Raw genomic sequence first — 18,800 nt, 5'->3', positions numbered from 1 at the left:
ACCGCAGTCCTGTGGGAAAGCACCTGTTAGCATTGCCTCCTCTCTGTGAACTTCACCCACGTCGGCTAATTTGCCTTTTCATGTATCAAATTTGTGGCTTAGCTGTTTGAGGAAGCGGAACTGATTTTATTATAAAGCCCTAGCATCTCCTGTTACCCCAAATTGATACCATACATGCGATGTTATTCCATCAGACTGCTTTTATCCCACCCCCAGCACAGGGACTACCTACTTCTGTCCCTTGCAAGGACAGTTCCGGGACATTTTCGACTCTGTGGACTGGTTTTCTGTGACAAGCACAGAATTCTATTCTTTTTCGCAAGTTTATTCTCATTTAGGTGAGCCCTTGATAGCGAGTAAATCGGGAACCTAAGCCGTCCTTGCGTGAGACAACAGTGACCACACGACTTCTAAGTTGTGTGTTCAGCTTGAAGTGTCAAAGGAGCAGCCATCAAAGACACCCCAAGTAGCAGTCATTGACATGGAGGCTTACAGTGGGAAAAAAAATTAAGTAGGTTACTAAATGAGCACATCGAGTAAAAATTCATCTCATTCTAAAATACAAGTCCTTTAATCTCAGTGTATGGTAACACACGTAATCCTCCACATTGAAACCTTCTGGTACCAAATCCTGTTTGCATTAAACACTCAAGTGTGACCAGAGCATTTTATCTTCCTAGTAATGTTTGGATGTAGAACAAAACTGCGGCTCTATGGTGTGGGCTCTGTAATTTAATGTTCAGAAACATACTTTCTCCCCTTGCTATTGCTTATAGCCACTTACGATACAATTAGCTGCTTTGTATAAAATACAGAATAAAAATTAAACCCAGTGCTGTTTACCTTTGGATTCTGTGTGTTTAGAGTTATATTTGTGGCTACAGACACAAATTTAATTTTTGTAGTAATTTTTTTGACCTGTCATCTGAAAGCTAACTGGATTTTTTAAATTGAAAACAAAATCCTGTATAATTTCTGATCGTATAGGACTTAAAATTTATTGTTTACTAAACTGTACAAATGACGGTATTTATGTGCGTGTGCCTGTGTGTGTGTGTGTGTGTGTGTGTGTGTGTGTGTGTTAGAGTTAACCCTTGCTTGAAAAAAACTGCTTCTGTTAAATCACTTTGGTAAAAAACACTTTTTGTTACATTTTTCGGTTTTATATTCAGAGAGTCTGTAAAAAGTCATAACAATTTGATATTTTTAAGTAGAATGGAACAAACTTTTGAGACCTCACTTTTTCCTTTCCAGGGGTCTACTGAGCTCCTGGGGAAAGCATATAGAATGTCCTCCACCTTTATCTCGGGTGTGCCCAGGTGTGTCTGTCTCACGGCCACCTTTATCCGCTGGGCGGTCCACACAGGCTGTGGCCACTTCTACAACTGAGGATGGTGTTCTGAACATTTAAAGTCTCAAAACTCCAGCTAAATCTCCCCGGGAAGGATCCCTTAGCTCCCCGTTGAGCCATAGGGAATAAGGATTCGTTAGAAACTTGACCCTGAGTTGGACGTGGTCCAGGTCCCTTCCCTCCTTCATTTGTCTCTCACTGTGTGCGGTCCTGACCTTGATCAATACTGTTGAATCGTCTGTTCTCACAGTCTGTCCTCTCTGTAGGAGAATGCCGGCCTGCTGAGAGAGTTTAGTACCGTGCTTTAACCGAAGCCCAAAGCTCTTGCGGTTTCATAGCTCATAGCGACTTTAGTGTTCCCAGCAAACCCACTGCCCCCTAAGAATCAACTGACAGCTCTCTTGTACCTGGGTTATATTTTCTGGCTAAGCGTGGACTTTTGCCTTAGGTCAGCAAAATAATAGTAAGCCACCCACTCACCATGAAAACCCAAACCAGAGAAAAGCAACAAGGGAAAACATTCAGTAAATCCCTGTCCTTGGCCGTATGTATAAAAACATTACATTTTACTCCATAGATCCCACATATATTACAGAAGCTTAAATAATCACTCCAAGCAGTTAACTTAGCCAGTTTTTAGTGTACGGCCATAATCCAGTCTTACTTGAGTTTTCAGGTTTTCACACAGGGTGTATTAGTGAGGGATTTCTACTGGGGTGAGCTCTGCTGGAGATCCCAGGTTTTCTAGACAAGGGAGGCAGAGTTGAGGTTGACTAAGCAGCTTATTGATGTGGAGTCGCCAAGGCTGACGGTGAGAGACTGTGTCACTCACCATGGCTGCATCTGTCCAGTGTGTGCTCTGTGCCACCGTGTGCCCTGGACTTGCACTCACCAACAGGTCCAGTCTCGTAAAGGGTTGCATCGTAAACCCATGAGTAACACGTGACTAATAAAAACTGAAAACCGAGGAAGCCTATGGCATGGTTTATATTACCTGAGGTGAAAGAGCCTATGCCTTTAAAACCTTAGGAAGAAAAAAGGAGGGAACTGGGAGATAACAAACTTCCCGGGTTCTCAAGGGCAAGCCTGCGTGTTGCCTTCCTGCCAGTCCACACATTACAGAGCTATGATTATTTTCCCATTACTCAGCTGAAGAATCGGTTTGGGGCTGAACCAAGCAGCTGGGCCAAGTCACAGCCAGTTGGGTAACTCCTAATGTGACATCTCTTAGAAAAGAAGATGGCGCTGCTTAGGATTTCAGGGCAACAGCTTTGCCTAAAGAAGCCATTCCCGAAAACCTGGCAAGCATGTCACCGTAACTACACGTGGCAAACACTGCTCTTACCCGTCAACATGCGTGGCCTGTGGGACTCTCACAACGACCCTCTACTCACTACTCCTACTCAGAGATGAGAAACCGAGTCACAGAAAAGAGTCACGCGCCCAAAGACAAGGACGCACGACTAATAATTAGAGGAGCTGAGGTAAACCGCAGCAGCCAACCCCGGTCCTGTCGTATCGAGAAACACGTGTTTTACTCTCTATCTCCTGGATGCAGGTGGAGGTGCAGAGTCAGACGAGGGTCAGGCCTCACGCAGCAGGAAAGTGAGAGGGAACCTATCATATGCCTTTGTCCCGATGCTGGATGCAGAGACAGGAGAGCTAGGTGGTGGGGGAGGGGTTCCCTCTGCTTATGCCTTCAGGTGTACTTATGCATTTGTACCTATCACAATAATGCAGATGCCTCATCTTGAATCCAGCCTTTCCTTACCTGCACTGACTAGACCTAAGTACTGTTGGAGGGGAAGCATTTGAGAGAGGGGCGTTGCCCACCACATTAGACTCCCCGCCCACAGCTGCCCTCCTAAGGGCCTCTTGATCCTTTCAGTAAGCCCTTAAGTCAGTTAACTAATCTGGTTGCCCTCTTCTGAACTTGATCCAACCCAAATACATCCCCAGTGCCTGTGAAATTCACAAGCAAGCTTAGTAAGGCAGTGCAGGGTATCCAGAGTTTTATAAGGTGCAGGATTAGACTTTGCCCTGTCACATGAGGGAATTCTGCTGGGGTGAGCTTGAAATGGCTTGAAATGGCATTCATCTTCATTAACGTGACTTGTGTTCCAAACACACCCCCCAGTGTGTACTTTACTGCTTCATGTGTGGTGTGTCATCTCAGTCCTCAGTCGCTTGAATACACACACACACACACACACACACACACACACACACACGCACAGATATCTCTCCCCGGTAATTTCTTACATAGAGAAATGAGTTATAGAATCAAAGTGGAGATATGATCCCAGACCCTGCAACCCCAAAGCAAAACTACACAAAAGCACCCACTGTCTCCCAGGACTCTCACTCCTGGCTTCCAGGGGAGGTCTGCCTGCTCCTTGGGGGCCCTCATCTTTGATGTCAGATTTACATGGGTATCTCCCCTTGCTGTTCTCAGAAGGGAGCTTGCTAAAACTTCAGGGCTTGTGCTTCATTCACTTCAAAACTCCGTTTAGGAAGCCAGGACGATGCCTCCGTGGTTAAAACGCCATGCAAGCCTAAGAAGCTGAGTTCAAATCCCTGGCACCCATGTAAAAGCCAGGCATGGGGTGTGCTTCTGTGATCCCTGGGGTCGCAAGGGTCTCCAGAGCCTTTGTGCATGTGCGCACGCACACACACAAACACACACACACACACACACACACACACACACACACACACACACACACTGTGTGTGTGGCTCTAAGTCCAATACAAGTGATTTTACTATTAATATCAACGTGCTCCTTCCGAGGGAAGATGTTCATGCTTTCTGTTCTCCACTACATTATTTTAATGGGCATCTTACTTTCTGAAACTGTTTTGAGAGGCCCGCACTGTGCTCTTGGGTGTGTTCTGCTTACGGGTGCCTCCCTTTCTCATAACCCTAATGCTTGAGCCTGTATTAAAATATCTTTATAAAGGTTATTTGTAAAGATACTTATCTTTGTAATACTCTCCTTCCGTAAGAGTGGACCCTGACTCTGTAAGCAGATATGGAAACACGGCTCACTCTGAGGTATCACAGGGATATCTTCCCAGACAAGATGGCCAACTCCTTCACAGTAGGGAGTTCACGACTCAGAGAAGCATCTTTGTGTGTGACAGCCGTTCAGGAACTGCCTATTGAACCCTTGGATTTCTGAGACCTGCCAACCCTTCTTTATAAAGGGAATTATGATGGTGACAATTTCAGTCACAAAAGGGCCAAAATGTCCTCTTCTCAACGTGAAGCAAAATAGCGAAGCTAATAATTTGGAAATGAGTGATACACATAAGCATATGAATGTATATTATCTATATATCTGTACATACACATACATATACTCTTTATAAAATGAGAGATGTGTACCATTCAGGCATTTGAAGGGAAACTCAGTAGATAAATCCCTGTGAATTTTCTTTAGCTGCAAACAGTGCAAGGAGCCAGGAAGGAGGGTATATTGGTTCCATAGTTTGTTTGTTTGTTTGTTTTTTACCTTAGCAGAAAAAAGAACCATTAGGGGCTCAGCATAAGGCCAAGAAGGGCAGCGCATTACATTAGATTCCTTGCAGCTGAGAGAAATAAGCTATGGTTGGCAGAAAGGAATTGGGGTGGAGGGAGTGGTTTGGCCTTTGAACTTTCCCAGAGTGCAGATTGCACGAAGTACAAACCACACAATCTTGAAACCAGATGGTAGCACAGGCTAACACCGTTTCTTCTGCTGTAGCCCTCACTTTTTGAGTTTCTCCAGCCCTCTTTCGTTGGCATACCGAAGGGCGGTCACCCGGCTGCTTCTCCTCACAGTTCATGTGAAGGGTGAAATTTCCCATCCGAGCCCACTGTGCGTTACAGTATTAATTGTTTGGAGTTACCCAACAGCAACATGGCTTTGAGGAACAACTGCCAAACGTCTGGTTGGAAGCTCTCCCCTGCTGATGATGGGACTTTGTAAGACAGGATAACATGCTATGTGTGACCAAAGTTCAGTTTAGGCTGCCCAAGGAGGTCAGAGGGTAGGCAGTGTGGGAGTATACAATGGAGGGTTCGTCATGAAGTCCTCCAGGAACACGAGTTCGATACTTGGAAAATTTCTTGTAAGACAGTGAACCAAAGAACTACCCCTGTTTCATTCCTCTGAAAGCCTCGAGGTGTCAGAGAGAGGGAGCACGTCTCACCCCGATTCCTCGTCGGGATGCTTCCAGTGGCCGGGGCTCACTGGTTCACCCTGGTGCTATTAAGCCACCTTACAGTTCATTGCCCCTGCCTACGTGGGCAAAACCAACAACAGCGTCCAGGTTGGAGAGAGAGAGAGAGAGCACAGGGCTGTTTCGGCTTTATCAAACTCCTTCTCCTCGTTTGTTCTAGGCCAAAGAGCTTCCAACTTTAAAGGACAATGACTTCATCAATGAGGGCCAAAAGATTTATATCGATGACAGCAACAAAAAGATATTCCTGGAAAAACTGAAAAAGGATGTCGAGGTAAGAAAAACCAACCAGGTGGATCCGCCATGTCCTACCGTGAGCTTCCTGGGTCACCGTCCACTCCTTTAGCTTTTAGGGACTTTTAAGCCATCTTTTCAAGTCCGTAATGAAGATTAGAATGTATATATTCGGGCTGGAGAGATGGCTCAGCGGTTAAGAGCACTGACTGCTCTTCCAGAGGTCCTGAGTTCCAATCCCAGCAACCACATGGTGTCTCATAACCATCTGTAATGAGATCTGATGCCCTCTTCTGGTGTGTCTGAAGACAGCTACAGTGTACTTATAAGTAAATCTTAAAAAAAAAAAAAAAAAAAAAAAAAAAGAATGTATATATTCTCCATTACCCCTGGCCCACATATAAACAGATAGACCTCATGTTACAGGATCTGGTTTTAAGATGCAGTATGCCCAGTGAGGATGACAAGACCAGCGAGCCCTGCTGTCTTCCACAGCATGTCCCCGTTCTCGGATGCCCGGCCTTGGGAGGGAAGAGGCCCCGCCCACAGCAGCTAGCGTGGAGAGGCAGGAGTGTTGAGTTCTCCTCAGCACCAGAGCATGTGAAACAAACACGGGCGACAGAACAGGGCATCCTTCCCTCTGACTCACACCCCTGTGTAGGTGTACACAGCCTCACCTTGGTTCACGGTAACCACAGCTGTGCTGACACCAGGAGGTGGAGAGCCAGCCTTGTGACGTCAAGCGGTCAGCATGGGAGCGGTCTGGGTTCATGGTCCTCGGTGAGGGTAGCAAACAGGACCCAGAGTTCTGGTGAACGTACAGCCTATCGTATCGTTTTGTTTAGCATCCCTGTTGGGCTTTCTGACTTCAGTCTTCTAGAAGTAAACGAGGGGTGAAGTTATCTTCTTGTAATTTGTCGAGTTACAAGACGGTACAGTGAGAATTTTAATTTAGGCAATTACTCACTGGGTTTCTCTTGGCTGTTACTTTTAAGTGCCTGCTCTTCCTTTGAAATACTGTTCCCTTGTACTGTTACTGCCTCTTAGAGAAAGGCTTTGTGCAAAAATTTCCTTTCTCATGTCATTACATTCAAAACAATTAGGAATGGCTGGAGCCAAAAGATGATGCCATGGTTTGATTCCTCCTGAAGGCAGGAGCAGTGACTACATCTGTCTCATAACCTAAGGGCTCTCTTCATTACACGGCACAGGCTGACCAGGTTTATTCCTAATTATCTTTAGGTCTTTTTAATTTTTTTTATTCCATGTACGTCTGTGTGAGGGCGTCAGATCCTTTGGAACTGGAGTTACACACAGGTGTGAGCCACCATGTGGTTGCTGGGAATTGAACCCAGGTCCCCTGGAAGAGCAGTCAGTGCTCTTAACTGCCGAGCCATCTCTCCAGCCCTATCTTTAGATTTTTAATTTTTTTTCTATCATTTTAGCCTCCATGGTATGTATGTATGTATGTATGTATGTATGTATGTATGTATATATGTACAGATTAATTATTTATGAAAGGTATGAGTGAATAGTTTGGTTTTGTTTCTTTGTTTAGGTACGGTGTTTGCTTTTCTCATGTGATATTTTTCTCTTATCTTTTAATAATAAGCAGTTCATTTTGTTTGGCCGCCGGTACTTATTATAAAAACGCATGTTAGTTAAATATTTCCTCTTTACTTGAGAATCAACTTGATCTACCTGGTAATTCAGAACTGTAGCATATAGGAAACACTCTCTTGGATTTTCACTTACTAATCAATAAATTTTTGATCTTGAGAATAATATTGTTTCAGCAATTATGGTAAATAACCCTTTAGGGTGACCCATGGCCTGTCCCCCCCCGCCAAAATCATGTTGGTTTTTTTAATTTATTTTTTCCTTTCCGTTGACTGCCCATCACTGAGATAGCATGCAGGAAAAAACGTAACCCAGAAGCTCGGAACTGGAGTTGGGTTCTGTGAGGACGCTCAGCGGTCACGTTGCCTCTGGTAACCGATTGACGAATTCAATAGCTAATCCTGTGTGTGGTTCTCTCACACGCATAGCTGCTGTGTGGAAACTGAGGCAGAGCATAAAGTGTTCGTTCATTTAGAGCGCTTCTCAGTGTCTTCACCTTTGAAACCCGTGCAGAAGTGTCATTAAATTTTTAAGCAGGTGTTCACCGAGAGGCAGCTCGACATCTGATGATGAGGCCAGCATTTATCTAGCTTTCCTCTTCACGAGTCCCGTGCTTTCTGATTCCGATCACCTGCCCGACTGCTCCCATACCTTCATGCATGTGTGTTTGTGTGCTCATGTGTGCCTGCGTGCCTGGGTATGTGTGTGTTCCTTTCTTTCCATACACTCTGAGGTTAAGACAGATGGCGGTGCACTCCTTTAACGGTAGCACCCAGAACACAGAGGCAGGGGGATCGCTATTCAAAGCCAATCTGGTCTACATGGTGAGTTCTAGCCAAGTCTACACAGTAAAACCTTGTCTCAAAACAGGAGGAAATAATGAAGAGGAAGAAAAGAAGGTCTGAGTTTATTATAACTCAGTAAATAGTCTGTGTTTTTCTGTGAAACAAGAAATAGTTATCATTTGAAAATCTGTTCTAATTGGTTTTTTTTCTCCCTGCAGTAGAAGTTTTTGTCTGTATGCCAGACTCCTGAAGTTCACATAGCTTTCATATATACATCCAGTACATTTATATAAACCCTTTTCTGCATAAAAGAAAAAAAAGGCTCTTAGAATGAAACTCCCTTTCCTTTTCTTCTTGCTTCTTATCAACTCTGATTAACAGTAAGGAAAGCCAGAGGGCACTGAGGGCGCATACCTCACACAGTTCTAATCTGTGCAGTCCCTAGAGTGTCCCCACTGATCCCCTCAGCTTTATGTGTTATGGACCCACAACCGCGCCTGTGAATAAAGGCTTCGGGATGCAGGAGGCAGGGTGGCCAGCATCTGTGGAGCGTGTCATCCTTCCCATGAAGTTACTGTCTTTTTTCAGCCTTAAAATAACTTCTGTTCTGGAACTGTTAATATCCCTCTTTGCCTGACAGGAAAGTTGAGTCCAGGGACAGCAACTGAATCAGACCAGGAGTTAACGACTCAGAGTCCACACTCCCAAGTACACTGACATCAAATGTGAACTGAAAATCCGAGCACACAGCCAGGATTTTTTTGTTCCACAGAGACTCTCCAGGAGGATGATTACAGTTTTTATTTTAATATATTTTTTTATAATTTTTTTTTTGAGAATCTTACAAGGAACGCAGTTTCTAACAGCCTGGTCAATTGTTGATTGGAGTGTTAATTCTCATCTCATAGAGTTGGGAAGTGGGGTTTGAGGAGGTAAGGAGGCTCATTTCAACCTGCTAACCAGTTTATAACCTGCTCCTTCACTGTGTGGCCACCACCCATAGAAGAGTTGGTTCCAGTACTCATAAAGATCACAGGAAGGTCCTGGCTCCAGGAGTTAACACAGGCTAAGGATGTGGCTTTATGATGGACATGCTTTGACATGTACAAGGCTATGGGTACCTGGCACCAAAAGAAAGAAAATTAAACTACAGGAATCAGGGATAATTCCTTATTCTAAGGAATCAGATAGACTGGATCTTGTGAGAGGAGAAAGGGAAAAAACCAGAGTCCTGGCAGTGTAAGGCTTGTAAAAGCAAGCAGGAGGTCTGAGAAGTTCTGAGTCTACACACTTGGAAATATTGCATATTTTTAAGATAAATGCATGAGTTAAGTCAGTTATGGTTGTACGCACCTCTAATCCCTACACTCAAGAGGTAGAGACAGGTATGAGCTCCGATTTTGAGACCCACCTGGTCTGCATTGCTGAGCTCTAGCCCAACCAAGGCTATGTAGTGAGAACCCACCACAAGTAGAAAAGTAAATAAACAAGTTTAAAGAGTGTGGGGCCGGCAGATAATGTCTCTCCTTTCCCACAGTCGCTGGCACCAGCCCCCACCCCTGAGCCTGGTCCCCAGCCTGTCTTCTCTTTCTCCTTGGGCTCACACTGTGGGACTCTCTTTTCCCCCACAGAGTTCTGGTCTTCCTTGAAATGTTTGGAATGAGCACAGCTAATTCCACCCCGACACCAAAATGCTTTGCAATAAAGTTAGTGGGAGACGAGTCAGGGGCCTCTCCCACATGCTTGTCCTCTAGACTTAACACCCATCCTACCGTGCCACGGGCATGCCTGTTGTGTGTGGAAGTGCCCTTCTTCTAGGCTACCAGATGTTCTCCGTCATAGTGCCAGGGTGGTGGCAAGTTCTCAAGGAGTTGCGGCCATTCACCTTTTGCAGACCGGGATTCTGCAGGGCCAGCCAGCCAGCCAGTCAGCCAGTCAATGGGCTGCTCGGTCTGCTCTCTGTTAAGCTATCCACACTTCAGTGGGTCAATAAGAGCATTGCATGCCCTGTGTCTGTGTAGATCCAATTAATTAAAATGAACGAGAGAAGAAAGCAAGAACTTGACAGATGGGAGGGGACAAACCCACAGCTGGCCTTGACTTGTAGCCATGACTGGAAGGGGAAAGGGGGCAGTGCCCCTGGGCCTCATGGGAAACGGAGTACCTTAGCATCATTGTTGTTAGCCAGAAGTTGAACGGGTACAGAGGGAATGTGTTACTTACCACCGTACTGACACCATTCACTCACCGGTTGACAGGGATAGAAGAGCTTTTGCTTATCGGTGACCAACAGCGTGATAATTATGTGCTAGGGGTATGCTGGGTTTCCAGTGCTTTCCAGGAGGCTTTCTTGAGCTTCGCTGGAAGCTACCTGGTGACTCCCTGGTTTTTCCCATTACCCAGTTGTTTTCTTTGTTGGAGAAAAGCACACACACAAACTCCCAAGGCTCTTCTGACAGCACCTTACACCCTTAAAATTACCTCAGCGGTTACATAATAAATGCCAGTCTCAGGAAACAGCTTCGCATTGTCAGTGGGGTGGTATAATCCTAGCAGTGAGCCAGCCAGAAGTGAGGAAACTGTCTAAGAATGGGAACCACATAAAGGAGGCACAGGGGGTCCCCTTAGCCCTTGGACCCTTCCCCAGTGTTTCGTCCTTCTGATCCTAAATTCTTTAATTCTTAGCGTTGTTAAGGTGTTAACCAACCTGTCTCCTCCCCCTCCAGTTCCTTGCACAACTAAAACTCATGGACTACAGCCTCCTGGTGGGGATTCATGATGTGGAGCGAGCAGAGCAAGAGGAGGTTGAGTGTGAGGAGAACGAGGGGGAAGAAGAAGGAGAGAGTGACGGTGCCCACCCCATCGGGACGCCACCTGACAGTCCTGGAAACACACTCAACAGCTCACCACCCTTGGCTCCTGGCGAGTTCGACCCAAACATTGATGTTTATGCAATTAAATGCCATGAAAGTAAGCTTAGTGTCATTGACTCGTTCTGCACGTAGAGTGGTTTGATTTTCGCACTGGGATCTATCAGTAAGGCCGGCCCTGGTTCCGAGGGCGCTGTTTGCAGGGCTCCCACTGAGTCTAATGCACTGATAATCAGACGGCGATGTGCGTTTAAAGGAAATAGTCATTTCAGGTGTTGGAGGGCGGAAGGAAACTAGAAAGCGTCTTTAATATATTGCGCATATGCATTTGTAGATAATGTATTATGACAGATAAGCCCAGTGTATTCCCACAGGTGTGTCCAGCTTAGACCCCAGGAGAGCATTGAAGGGAGCATCCCAACACGTTTATAGATCACGGTGTTATACCTCAGTGTCAAAAGGTTACACGCCCTAAGCGTGTTAACATTGAACTCGTTTTTTCATGCCAGGTTCAGTGATACCAAGTCTGCCTGAGCAATTTAACAAGAGCCTGCCTCAAAATGAAAGATGCCTTATGCTGTAGCCCACTGGTGGAACACTTGTCTGACATGAGGGGGGACTGGGGGTTGAGCCCCAGGACAGAGGCCTGACAGTGTCTCACAGATCTGTTCCGGGTGAGGCAAGTGTGTGCAGTCCACTGTGCCCCTTGATCGGGTGGCCTTCTCGTGGAGCTGACATTACCACTCAGGCTGCCTTTTCAGGGGTGCAGAGGCCAGGCCCCAGTGCACACAGTGAGAATCACTGCCTCTTCTGCTGTCTCCATGATGAGATCTGTGGCCCTCCTCACAGGGCCTCCCTCACGTCAGTTCTCAGGATCCTGGTGTTTGGTTGGTTTAGCTTAAAAGTCATGACTGTAGCTACATGTCCATGGCAAAAATATTTTACTAATATGGTAAAACAAACAAAAAAAACCCTTCCCTTCTCACTTAAATAATCAAACAGGTCATTTCTGCCCCATCATGTCAGCCAACAGGTTTTGGGTTGTATTTTTTATATTTTTAATTTTAGCCACCAAAATCCTTCCTTAAACATAAGAAAACCAGTTATAATTGAGTGTACATTTCTTAACTATTTGTAATTGAAACAAAGTATTTTTTGAAACTATGTAGAAAGTAGATAATGGAGACCTAAAACCCTTTATTCAGTTCTGATATTCTATCCGGGGAGAAAATGCAGTGCCCGGGTAGAAAGGGATTAGTTAATAAGCATAATTAATTCTACTTGCTTTACAAAAAATTCTAAAGAGAGCATTTTTCTTTACATAAAAACAGTTTACTATGGTGAACGAAATGCAGACTAGGAAACAAAGTTACTGTCCCGGCTTCTTGCTGCTTTTGTTTCGGTACAGGGGGCCAACCGGAATGCGGTTTCTGCATCCCACCCCCTCCTAACCGCTTGGCTTGTCCTCTGAGTGTTGTCCCCTGTCCCACAGCCTCTGCTTTCCTCCCGTTCCAGACGCACCTAGGAAAGAAGTGTACTTCATGGCGATTATTGACATTCTCACTCATTACGATGCAAAAAAGAAAGCTGCCCACGCTGCGAAAACTGTAAAACACGGCGTAAGTACGGGCTCCCTCACCCAGCGCCTCGCCCCACCGCCGTCCCGCATGGACACTTCTTCACCTTTCTGGCTCACTATTCTCAGTCCGCTGGCGACTGTTCCTGGGAGTGGGGTGTCAACCCAACCCTGTAGCACCAGAGTTCATGGCTCTGGGCATCTGTAGGTTCCTCCATGTTTGAAAAACACCCCAAAGATGAGCTGACTAACAGTTCTGTTTTTATGTGGAGTGTTCCACCCTGAAGCCGGGTGCTCCACAGTGTGCAGGACGTATCTCTTCTCTCAATACTCTTTTCCTATTGCAGACATTTGAGATAAGCTGTTTCCATGCCTCCCCTCCTCACTTCGCTTGCTCCAGATCTTCACTGGTTCAGGATTATCGGCAAATCCCCACGAAAAGCCTGTGAGGGAGAGCCCATTGCCTCTCCACTCTTTTTAGAAATGTACTCCAGCGTGCTTTCACACAGAAACTTTTTCCTCCATAGGGCAGCGTGAGGCCGTGTGTGTGAGAGCATGTAACAGAATATGAAGATAATACCCTGCATACTCCTCTACCCTTCCCCAGTGTGGTTTTTCTCCAGTGGGAGAAACTGAGGCTGACGGCCCCAGTAACTTCCAGAAGTTTGACGTAGTAGTACATGGCTGAGGCAGGTGGATTGAGGGTTTGAGGGTACCCAGGGCTACACAGGGAGACAGTGTTTTATTCAGGAGAAAAGAGGGGCACATTGGAGGGTTTGGGGCAGAAAGGTAATATCTCAAATGTGGCAAGTTGGGACCGGGTGTGTGTGTGTGTTTTTAGATTTCTTTCTATTTAATGTATATGGGTGTTTTACCTGCATGTACATCTGTGTATACCACATGCATGCATGGTATCCAAGGACACCAGAAGAGGGTGTTGGGTCCCGTGGAGCTATGTGTCTATAACTGTAGCTGTAGACACTTGTAAGCTGCCGTGTGGGTGCAGGGACTAAAAGCTGAGCCCTGGAAGAGCAACCAGTGCTCCCGACTGCTGTGCCAGGAGACTCTTAGTTTGTGGGGTGCCGTGGAACTGGGCCTCATATTTACTCACAGATTCCGAGGAGTTTAGATTTACTTGGCCAAATAGCAGAGGTACCTATGAGTAGGGATTTAAGAACAAACAGAGCCCGCTGGGCTGGAGAGAGGGCTCAGCGGTTGAGAGCACTGACTGTTCTTTCAGAGGTCCTGATTTCAATTCCCAGAAACTACCTGGTGGCTCACAACCATCTGTAATGGGATCCGGTGCCCTCTTCTGGTGTGTCTGAAGACAGCTATAGCGTACTCATCAGATATAAAATAAATGAATAAAATCTTTAAAAAAAGAAAAAGAACAGAGGCCACCTAGCTCCGTTCTTAGCGTCAGAGTTGGGGCATGACTTTAGTGGCAAGGTGCTTGCCAAGCGTGTTCAAGGCCTCAGATTCAAACCTCCCGAGCCCCCCCCCCCCCCCCCGCTCCCCAAATGACTAGCTCAGTGTTCAGCTGCTTTTGGAAATCGCTGTAGACAGTGAGTGGTGATTTGGGGCAATCCTGAGCGTTCTGCCAATTTCCTTTTCCTTCACCGCCCCCTAGGCTGGAGCCGAGATCTCGACCGTGAACCCAGAGCAGTATTCAAAGCGCTTTTTGGACTTTATCGGACACATCTTGACGTAACCTCCTGCATAGTCCCGGATGGGCACGAGCTCGGGAAGGCTGGTGGCGGCTTCGGTGTAGGAATAAAAAAAAGGAAAATGGAACTCCACGAAGCACTCACCTTGCAGGAAGCAAACCCTTGTTTACATCTTCAAGCCGGGATGACTGAAGTTGGGGGCTCCTCGCTTTAACAGCTACCCGATATTTCCCAGCGCCGCCGCTACTTCTGACTCTGTGTGTGCGCTCGCTCGCACTCGTGTGTGTGCACACACACGGGCGCACTCTCTCTTGTGCACATTTTAAAGTAATTAATTAATTAATAATTAATTAAAACCGATCAGCTTGAATCAGAGCTTGTAACAGCCAGACCCCTCTGATTCCGGCTGTGGCAGCATGGATGGATGAAGAGACAAGCTGGGGGAGGGGACCAGAAATGCACCTCATCGCAGCACCACCAGAGAAGCTGTCGATCAGTTTGTTTTCTGACTTGAAAGATAGGAAATTGTTCATCATGGTGGTGGTGGTGGTGGTGATGATGGTGGTGATGATGATGATTAAAAGAAAGAAAAATTTATATCAAATGTTACACTCCTGGCCCACAGAAAGACCTCTCCTGAATAGTGGTTGTCTAAGCCCACACACAGCCCTAGGTAAAGGAATGCTAGCATCTCCCTGTGTACTGGTTCAGGTTTCTCTCCGAACAGTGTCACTATCCCCCCGTTGTCCCAGGCTGAGCCCTTCATCTTCCAAGAGTCTGATGCCAAGAACCCGTCTACAGTTTCACCTCCAGGAAAACCCGCTTGCTTCTCTTTTCTCACCTGGAGCCTGGCGTTGTTAACACCCTCATGTCCGGCTGCGGGAATTCACTCTGCAAAACAGATGTAGAACGTCCCTGAAGGGTGCATAGTTTGGGGCAATTGCAGCTGCACCTCCCACCACAGGAAGATGAGCAAGAAGTTAAAACCCCCCTGTGACCCAAGGCAATTAATCCCAATTATACAAGGTTTCTGTTTAACCTTGGTTTAGGAATTGAATTTGCTATGAATTATCCCTTTAACTGAAACCCTCAGTTTTACTGTTTACATGGTTAGAGAAACAGGGATCTTTTTGAATCTAAAAATTTAATACACAGCACGTGATTTTTGAAGTTTACATGTAAAGCCATTTTGCAGTGTAGGGAGCATAATGTTTGTTGTGTTTTGAGATATGCGTCTTGCAGTTGTGTTTCTGAGTGAGTGTTCTGTTCAAAGTACTTAGTAGACAGTCTATCACATAAAACAGAAGGATTCTCTTCCTCAAGATGTGTATTTATCTGCCTTATGGTTTTTTTTTTCCTATAAAAAGATTAAACCCAAAATCTGGTTATTGTAAGTTCATTGCCCTAAACTGTGCTGATGGTGTGTAACTGAGACTTAGAGAAAAAGAAAAAAAGGAAACCTTCCGGCATCAATTGTGTATCTACCAACATCCCTGCATTCCTAGAAGGCCTCAAGTTACAGTCCTAGATTTGCTCAGAGCACATTACCAACATACGGGCTGTGCTGCAGCCGTGCCTTTAAAAGCCCCGCCTAAAGTACAAGATGGTTTCCGCAGGCAGTTTTAGAAAGGAAAAAAAAATCCACCCTTCAATAATTACAAGTCAACAAGTCCCCTGCCAGGCTGCCTTCCCTGTCACTTTACTTTTGGCCTCTCCAGATACAGCTGTGCCCCCCGTGTGTGGGCTGCCCTCACAGCCTCTGGAAGGCAGCATCAACACCATCTGACTCCTGTGTACTGACCCACCACAGGTTCCTTAGCTGATGATGTTAACTCCACTGTAACATAGCTGTGCAAATCTGCATTTGATGCATTTAAAATAATCAATGCTGTGTGATTCGGTTTCTGGGCACTGTTACACGGCGTTGTGGTGTCCCGATCCGTTTGAGTGTTCCAGAAGCTTCTACTGTTAACCTTTGATCCCCAAACTTATAAACCCAAAGGAAAATGAAGGTACACATTCATGATTTGAGTAACCATTTCCTCTGTGGCCAATCTGTATGCTTTTAGAAGTTTAAAAAAAAATGCTTTGGTCTTTGTCTGTAACCATCTCTGTCATCCAAATAAGCCGTTTGGACAAGAGTGAGAACAGTGCTAACAGTGCGCTCTCGAGGCGTGAGCCGGGCTTTACGAATAAAGCACTTTGATGACTCTCTTAGTTCCGCTTCTCTGTGCTGGAGACCAACTGTGACAGGACTCAGGGATCCCCAGCCACTCTGTGGAAAGATGAAAGGGCACCGCAGCTGTAACCTCCCTAGGGCCTGACCTTCAATCTATAGTGATGCACAAGACGCAGAAATGATAATTGGACTTCTTACACAACAATGATCCGAGGGCTGGAGATAGCTCGCCGGGTAAAGCACTTGGTGCACAAGCCTTAGGCTCCAAGTTAAGATCGCCAGCACCCACATCAATACCCAGTGGACATAGCAACCCACCACTAAGTCCAGACTCCAAAGGTGGGAGAGAGGAAGCCGTCTGACAAGCTAGACTAGCTATATTGGCAAGCTCTGGGTTCAGTAAGAGACCCAGACCCAGATAGAGCTATAGAGGAAGACTCTTGATATCAAACCTCAGGTCTACACACATGTGCACGCACACGTGCACACGCACGCACACACACACACACTCACACACACCTCCGAATGTACACAGACATAAAAGACGAGATCCTCAGTAGCCCCGCCATGGCTAGCACTGTGCTTTTATGGAAAATAACTTGTTACCATCTCAGTATTCATAGTTTTAACCGTGTAGCATGTTTGAGACTGGTCTGCTGTTCACACAGAACACTTTCTCTTCCTTCACCCTTGATGGTCTTGTGTGTGTGACTGGTGAGCTTTGGGCCTTTGAACCTCTAGTTCCAATTTTTCCAGAAGTTCAAGAATCGATCCTACGGTTCTCCGCTTCTCCCACTTTGAGGTGTGTTTGTCTAAGAAGCTAAGTGCCGTGCTCCTGCTGGTCAGCAGCTTAGTTCAGCTTTGTGGATGATCTGAAGGTGTGGCCGTGCCTGGCTTTTTACATAAGCACTAGAGGTTCAAACTCAGGCCCCCAAGCCTGCACTGTAGACACTTGTCCATCTCCCCAAAAGCTACTTATTTTCTTAAGTAACCGTTTACCCAGCTGCAGTTATGTAGTGGGGAGGTCATTTTATTTGAATCATAAAGTTTTTCCCACAGGGAGAAGCTCTGCTGTATCTTTTGAGTTCCTATACTCAAGTCATCTGCTCCCATTGTGTCTTGAGTTTCCCACTCAGACCTATGTGTTGAGTCCTCGGTCCCCAGCCTGTGACGCTATTGAAAGGAGGTAGAAACTAGAGGGTGCGGATTTGTCTGAGAAATCCAAACAAAAGCCTCATTGAAATCGCATCTCACCCCAGACAGGATGGCTGTCAGCAGGAACACAAGACGTGCTCCTGTCTGCAAGCATAACAGAGTATGATTAATAATGTTTGTGATTGGTGCTTGTCTATGGGATGGGTCTCAAGCCATTGGTAGGCCATTCCCTTGACTGCTGCTCCCTTCCCTGAACCTGCATTACTTGTAGACAGGATAAATTTGGGGTTGAAAGTTCTGTGGGTGGGTTGGTGTCTCTATTGCTCCACTGGGGTTCCTGTCTAGATAAAGGAGGTGGCCTCTTCAGGTTCCATTGCAAACAGGAGCAAGTCGTCCTCTGAGAGGCTCTACCCAGCAGCTGATTCTGATGCAGACACCCACAGCCAAACAGTGGATGGAGCTTGGGGACTCTTATTGAAGATTAGGAGGAAGGGGATAGGAACTCCACAGGAAGACCAACTGAGTCAGCTAACCTAGACCCGTGGGGCTCTCAGAGTCTGAACCACCAAACCAAGAACATACACAGGGTAGACCTAGGCCTCCCAACTCATATGTAGCAAATGTGCAGCTTGGTCTTCATGTGGGTCGTGAACAACTGGAGCAGGGGCTGTCCCAAAAGCTGTTGCCTGTCTGTGGGATACGTTCTTCTAGCTGGGTTGCCTTGTCTAGCTCAATGGGAGAAGAAGCACCTAGCCTCACAGAGACTTGAAGTGTGGGGCACGGGGTGGGGCTGAGGGGTTGTGGGGAAGGGGAGATCGGAACTACCAATGGCCCAGGTATATACTACTCCAGGGTATATACTCAAAGGACGCTGGGTCAGGATATCTGAACTTTCGTTGCTGTTGCTGCTGCTGTTGTGTATGTGTATATGTACAGTGTGTGTGTGCTCAGGCATGTATACATATGTATATATATGTAAGCACACATACATGTGTAGAGACTCAAAGTTGACTTTTTCCATCAATCTTTAATTCATTGATTGAGGGTCTCTCCCTGAACCTGGAACTCGCCAATTCTGCCTAGCCTAGCCAGACAGCTTGCCTTAGGGATCCCCGATTTCAGGTTCCTGAGTTCTGGGC

The 18,800-nt window shown here is 46.2% G+C and overlaps 1 protein-coding gene across 4 annotated transcripts in view; it reads left to right on the top strand.

The window, feature by feature from the left end:
* The window catches only part of Pip4k2a (phosphatidylinositol-5-phosphate 4-kinase type 2 alpha), a 171,518-nt gene extending 154,974 nt beyond the window's left edge, over positions 1 to 16,544 (top strand). For 3 of the 4 annotated variants that reach the window (XM_039095306.2, NM_053926.2, XM_039095305.2), the window contains 4 exon segments: positions 5,736 to 5,849; positions 10,941 to 11,184; positions 12,600 to 12,703; positions 14,291 to 16,544. In XM_039095306.2, coding sequence (XP_038951234.1) covers positions 5,736 to 5,849; positions 10,941 to 11,184; positions 12,600 to 12,703; positions 14,291 to 14,371 — 543 coding nt within the window. In that variant the 3' untranslated portion in view covers positions 14,372 to 16,544. 4 annotated transcript variants of the gene reach the window in all.
* Positions 16,545 to 18,800: the final 2,256 nt, after the last annotated feature.

The sequence above is a fragment of the Rattus norvegicus genome, chromosome 17, assembly GCF_036323735.1.
Source record: "Rattus norvegicus strain BN/NHsdMcwi chromosome 17, GRCr8, whole genome shotgun sequence".
NCBI lineage: Eukaryota > Metazoa > Chordata > Mammalia > Rodentia > Muridae > Rattus > Rattus norvegicus.
The sequence above is the reverse complement of the archived record's forward strand: the minus strand, read 5'-3'. Positions and strand labels throughout refer to the sequence as shown.